The following is a 6397-nucleotide window of genomic DNA, read 5'->3' on the forward strand; positions in this document are numbered from 1 at the left end:
TATATATTCATTTCAATTAATCTATTTATTATACATAATAATTTATAATCATTATATTTTTATTTATTTTTCATAAGGGTTTAATTTTAAAACAGCTTCACAATCTTCACAAACTTTTGTCTTGACAGTGATTCCAGTGATCCAGACCACATTTTTGATGATGTCACTCTTTCTCTTCCTACAGTGGTATCAATGGCAGGTGAGCCTGGTGAACCAGGTGAGCCCGGCCCTGAGGGACCTCCCGGCCCACCTGGCCCCCCAGGAGAGAATGGTGAAGGTTACCCCGGCCCTCAAGGACCCCCCGGACCTCCTGGACAGCCTGGTCGCTCAATCGCTGGCAAACCTGGAACCCCAGGTGGACCTGGCAAACCTGGCATCCCCGGAGCACCTGGTGAGAAGGGAGAAACTGGAGCCCCTGGCCTCCAGGGTCCAAGGGGAGGCCCCGGAGCACCTGGAAGCCCAGGACCTGCTGGTCTGTCTGCCACTGGTAAACCTGGACCTTCTGGTCTTCCTGGAGCAATGGGACCTAGGGGAGAGCAAGGTCTGAAAGGACATCCTGGTGTGCCTGGACTTCCAGGTCCTAAAGGTGATAGAGGTGTTGGAGCACCAGGACCTCAAGGTGAAACTGGACCTGAGGGACCTATGGGACCAACTGGTGCACCAGGTCCAGCTGGAATTGGAAGACCAGGCAAACCAGGCGAGGCAGGTGAGCCAGGAAAGTCAGGTAGCCCAGGTAGAGATGGTGCCCCTGGCCCCATGGGACCACAGGGACCTAAGGGACATACTGGTGCCCCAGGTGTAGGTCTTCCAGGTAAATCTGGTGAAAATGGTGCCCCAGGTTTGCCAGGTCCAGTTGGGCCTAAAGGCCATCAGGGTCCCGCTGGAGCCCCTGGTGCCCCAGGAGTTCCAGGATATGGAAAGCCAGGTGCTAATGGTCAGAAGGGAGAGCGAGGAGCTACAGGTGCCACAGGTGCCACAGGTGCAAAGGGTGAACAAGGCCCAACCGGATATACTGGTGCTACTGGTGCAACTGGTCCCATTGGTCCTTCTGGACCTCAGGGTGAAAGAGGATTCCCAGGTTCAACTGGACCTGCTGGCCCTAAAGGGGACACAGGTGCAACTGGACCTCAGGGACTTAAGGGACACAAAGGAGATCAGGGAGCACAGGGTTTCCCCGGTAAGCAGGGCTATACAGGTGCTGCTGGTCCTCCTGGACCCAGAGGTGCCACTGGACCAGCGGGTGAGAAAGGTCACGTTGGCTCCCCAGGTACTCCAGGTGCCCCAGGTATCCCAGGTCCTGCTGGACCCAAAGGACATCCCGGACGTGCAGGTGAACCAGGTCCCTCTGGATCTGATGGCACTCCAGGTCCCAGAGGACCATCTGGGCCACAAGGTCCCGCTGGTGCTCCTGGCCTTAAGGGACACCCAGGTCTTCCTGGTGCTCCTGGCCCTGCTGGTTTGGCTGCTAAGGGTCATGCTGGACCTCAGGGCCCCCCTGGTCAGCCTGGTGAGCCTGGAGCTGATGGAGAACCTGGCCCAGCTGGTCCTCCTGGTCCCCCTGGACCTCCTGGTGAGGTTGTGTTTGAGAAAGGCATGGGAATGAGCGAGGTTATGGTCAAATCTCCAATGTCTGCTTTCACTGCAATTCTGGCCACCCCCTACCCTGGTACTGGCACCCCCATTAAGTTTGACCAGATTGTTTACAATGCTGAGAATCACTATGACCCTGAGTCAGGTATCTTCACCTGCCAGGTTCCCGGAGTTTACTACTTCTCCTACAGCATCCATGTTAATGGAGCTCATGCCCTGGTGGCTCTGTACAAGAATGGTCAGCCTGTTCTGTTTACATATGATGAGTACAACAAGGGCTTCCTGGACCAGATGTCTGGTAGTGCTGTCCTCTTGCTGGATGAACATGACACAGTCTACGTTCAGATCCCCGACGATGAGGCCAATGGTGTCTTTGCTGCCGAGAATGTCCACTGCTCCTTCTCTGGGTTCCTCATTGCCTCAACGTGATACGTTAGCTCCCAAAAGCCAGCCAGCTAATGTTGCAATCTATTTCTCAAAGTCAACTCCCTGTTCATTTCTCCTCAACCCCACAGACAGGCAGTTCCATCTTCTTGAGGAATAGTAGCATCTTAACTTGAAATTTACAAGAAATTGGTGCTAAGAGGAAGGAAAACTAATTTATATAAAAAAAAGAAACAGGTGGTCAGGGATGGGAAAAGCAATCTACAAAGTACCAGTGAGCTTTTGTAATGTAAACAGCATGTGAACTCAAGGTGTTATAACTTTGTTGTGTCCAGAAGTTTTCTTCTCCACGTTGTTCTTTTTATACCGATTTTTACTGGTGCCTTGGTGTCTGTGTTTGTACAACTTTTCTTCTTTTTTTTTTTGTTTGTTTTGTTTGTTAATTGTTTTCGTTTACGGTGTTGTTTTGGGGGAGAGAAGGAGTGATTTACTTAAAGATTCCTTTCTGTGCAACTTCTTGTGACTAAATGTGACTTGAATATTTTGTGAAATGTTATGGTCAAATTGACTAATATAAAGAAAAGAAGTCACCTGAATACTGTTATGCAAACACAAACTGTTTAACAGCAACATTGTTATAACCCTTGACATGCATTGTGTTGTGTAAAACCTAAGGACCAAATAAAAAAAATTGTTCCAATTAACTTTTTGTCTCATGTTCTTTTTACTAATAGGATTACAGTAATAAATAAAAAAACTCCTTAATGCCTCATTAAAAACAACCAGTTCAACTCAACAAATATAGAAAAAACAATAATTTTGGAGTAATGTGCACATGTTCACTGAGTTAAAAAAGTATATAAAATGTGACATTAAAACAGTATCAGGTTTATGAAAAATAGATGACAATGACCATAAAAAACGTATAAAAAATACAGGTTACATTTCAGATAAGAAAGTGAAATCAATAAAAATGTAGGAGAAAATAAATCCAAAGCTTTAAAACCTGTAATGACCAAATTTAGAAAACCTCTACTTTAAATACATTTWGAACACCACTCATAATTTCATTATTTTTTTTAAAGAATGGTTTTCAAAATATATTATAWAAGGTAATTCTATGCAATTTAAAATAGAGGGGCACAAAATGTACCTCAAAAAGGAAAAATATTTTGTTCAGCTCCAGACATGAATAAACTTATTTTGCAAAGAATTAACCAAATAAAACATGACTGCACCCTTGGATAATAATAAATTGGYCATAATGTGCTAAAACAGAACAATAATCTAATAGCATTGGTTAAAAGAGAATAAGAAAAAARTTCAATCCTGTAGAACAGATAAAAATTAGGTCAGTTTTGTTTTTCTTACCCTTACAGAATTACTGCTGGCTTTATCACAATGGTTTTAATCCCGAAATTTGAAACTGTGATAAAATAATTGTTTTTGCTTTTGCAAATATAAAATTCTTATATTAATTATGATACAGTATAATGTAACTGAACACAATAGTGGCTATAAATATGTCATATCTTGTGTGATTTGTGCTTTACATAAATGCATTKCAGTTCTTTGCCAAGTTTTAAAAAGATGAGCCTGTAATGCAGGGCTATTCCACTAATTTGCTCTGGGGGCCACAGTTACCGCAGGCCAGCAGCTCAGGGGCTGAACATCCAGCAATCAAAGTCATTATGTAAATACACCAAGTATTACAAAAATCTGTTACTTTTGAATTAATTTATTTAGCTGCATTTAATGATGAATACAACTTACAGAACCCAATGTAATAAAAGAAGTGATATTAAAACATCAAAAACAAAAATATAACTTCATGCCTCCWATTTAACACAAATATTATTTTGACATCTCTGACTTACCACATTTTTAAACCAATTTTGTTTCTACTTATCTTAGYTTTATCTTGTAGCTTTAACTTTCTTGGGTGTTGATAGAAATGTTTTTTTACTAGCTTTAAGYCACCAAGATTCTGATGTTACTGTAGATACCACACATTATGTCTAACTAAAAGAAAACCCAAAGTTTGGGCCACATCCGACACACGGGCTGCATGTTGATCAGCCCTGTTGTAACATTTTTACCTCTTTCTACATTGCAGTTATTTCTACATTTCAGTTATTTCTCTCAGCACCGATAGTATATTTAGTGTTAAAGACACGAAACACCATTAAGGTGCTATTTTATTCCAGTCTTCCTGATAATACATTGATTTCACATCAGTCTGTCATCAGTTATTTTTATTTCTCCAAACTGAAGTCAAARAACTACCTGCAACAGGTTCGTGTCTTTATTTCAGAACTTCCCTCCAGAAGATCTGAACTATCACTTTATAAATAAAGGAGATAAAAGTCTAGAAATACTGAATATTTGACACTTTGATTCCAAATCTTTATTTAGCACATTACAAACTTTAAGATTAGTCCCAAATTTGTGATCTGCATTGTGGAGGTGGACACTAATGTAATAGTGTCTGTCTGTCTGTCTGTCTGTCTGTCTGTCTGTCTGTCTGTCTGTCTGTCAACAAAATATCTTATGAACTGCTGGACAGAATTGGATGAAACTCTTAAAAAGAAATTATTGAATGTATTTCCATCACTGACTAATTCTTGGTGTGAACCTGTCAAGATGGGCACCACTGTTAACTGACCTCATAAACACACATCAATAAAACTCGGTTTGCTACTGAYAACCATTGCTTCGATTTGATAGAAATGYTTGTAAGTACACATTATCACATCAGTCAAAAACATKTTGTCAAGGTACACACGTCTGCAATGAAGGATGTTTCAAACAGGCAGAAGCTAACCAAGGCAAACTAATATTTAAATGCAATTCTGCACAAAAATCTCACCATGATAAATTGTTAACGTTGAAAGTCCACCCCTTCCAATATGGCGTCTTTTGAAGCATGTGTGACGCCGCTATTCAATACACATCATTAAATACCACAGCCAGTGGCATCACTAGGCCTATTTTAGGGGGCTGGAGCCCCCCTAAAATATTTTTAAAAAAACCCTAAATTATTTTGGTGTAAAAAAATGTTTAATTAATTTGTTTTTTTACAAAAATTCAATATGATGTGGTCAGAATAAATAACCATTTAATATTTCATTATTGACTAAAATATATTATCATAAATCTGTCAGTTTCCCTTTAATTTGTAGTGTAAAATAGTTTTAATGTTCCGTTTTGGGGCATTTTTGATTTGATGTTAAAATATTATTTGGCCTTGAATGATTTAAAAATAACCATGGAAAAAAAAACAATAATCTGAAAGTGTAGGTATTGTTCTCTAAATAAATGTTACTGAAAAGATACTTTGCACTGTATATACACACTCACACACACACGCACACACACACACACAAACGCACACACATACACACATACACAACCACACACACACACACACACAATACAAGTATATAATATACAAAAATTCTGTGCGTCTCCTGGGGGCTAAGCCCCCCTAGTCCTTAAAACCTAGTGACACCCCTGACCACAGCTAACTGACCTCAGTGAACAAAGAAATGGTTGTAACTCAGTTCATTTTACAAGTATGACCTAAACTTTGGTGTGGTAGCAAGTGAGAGTCATCAGTAYATACTCCAACACTATAGATTGTGCATAATATTACTCTCTAGATTTGACCAAAAACAACTAAATTTCAGTCATTTCTCTGAACAAGAATATCTTCGTCCCAGACTAGCATGAAGATGCTGGGCAATATGCATTAATTCAAAGAATGACCTCCTGTTTTCAAATATAGGCTGATAAAAATATGACTTGAAAACTTACTTGATCAAACAKCTTAGGTTTGAAGTAAAATATACAGTATGTTTAAGTAAACCATGCTGTCCAATTCCAACTTAATATTATTAAGATTGCARTTTCATAATTTAATAGAAATCAACGTTTATTATATGCATTTTTCTAGAGTACATCTGAATGTTCAATGAATCACTTACTGTGGCTGACCAACACCAACAGTAAAGTATTTCAAGTAAATTAGTAAGGTAGTTAAGCAAATGGACATATTCATGACTATAAATTAAAGCTGAGATTTATAGTATTCATTGAAAAAATAAATAAATAAATAAAAATTTTCACCAGTGTAGGAAGAATGGTTGTCTGCTGTGCAGCTAACATTTACGAAGCTACACAACCATAAAGCCAGAGTGCGGGTGCGCTGAATATAACTTGGGTGTGGAATGAGGGACGGGGCTGGTTGTTAGGCAGGGCAGCAGCTGTTTGATCTCCCTCTGGTGAGAGGGCGAGACGGTGGTTAGGTGAGAGGCCAGATGGTCTGAGCAGAGAGGAAGCTGCTCTAAACGAACCGCTGAGGGTTGCCGTCTGAGGGCCTCGCCACGCATTGACAAACTGTGGTCGGTACATGAGGAGGGAC

General features: G+C 40.6%; 1 protein-coding gene across 1 annotated transcript in view; it reads left to right on the forward strand.

Annotated features, from left to right (window-relative positions):
• Nucleotides 1-2678, forward strand: part of col10a1a (collagen, type X, alpha 1a) — a 4196-nt gene extending 1518 nt beyond the window's left edge. Inside the window, exon 3 of the mRNA XM_014009747.1 lies at nt 185-2678. Coding sequence (XP_013865201.1) covers nt 185-2019 — 1835 coding nt within the window. The 3' untranslated portion in view covers nt 2020-2678. The remainder of the gene's footprint in view (nt 1-184) is intronic.
• Nucleotides 2679-6397: the final 3719 nt, after the last annotated feature.

Source organism: Austrofundulus limnaeus, unplaced genomic scaffold (assembly GCF_001266775.1).
Source record: "Austrofundulus limnaeus strain Quisiro unplaced genomic scaffold, Austrofundulus_limnaeus-1.0 Scaffold61, whole genome shotgun sequence".
Taxonomy (NCBI): domain Eukaryota; kingdom Metazoa; phylum Chordata; class Actinopteri; order Cyprinodontiformes; family Rivulidae; genus Austrofundulus; species Austrofundulus limnaeus.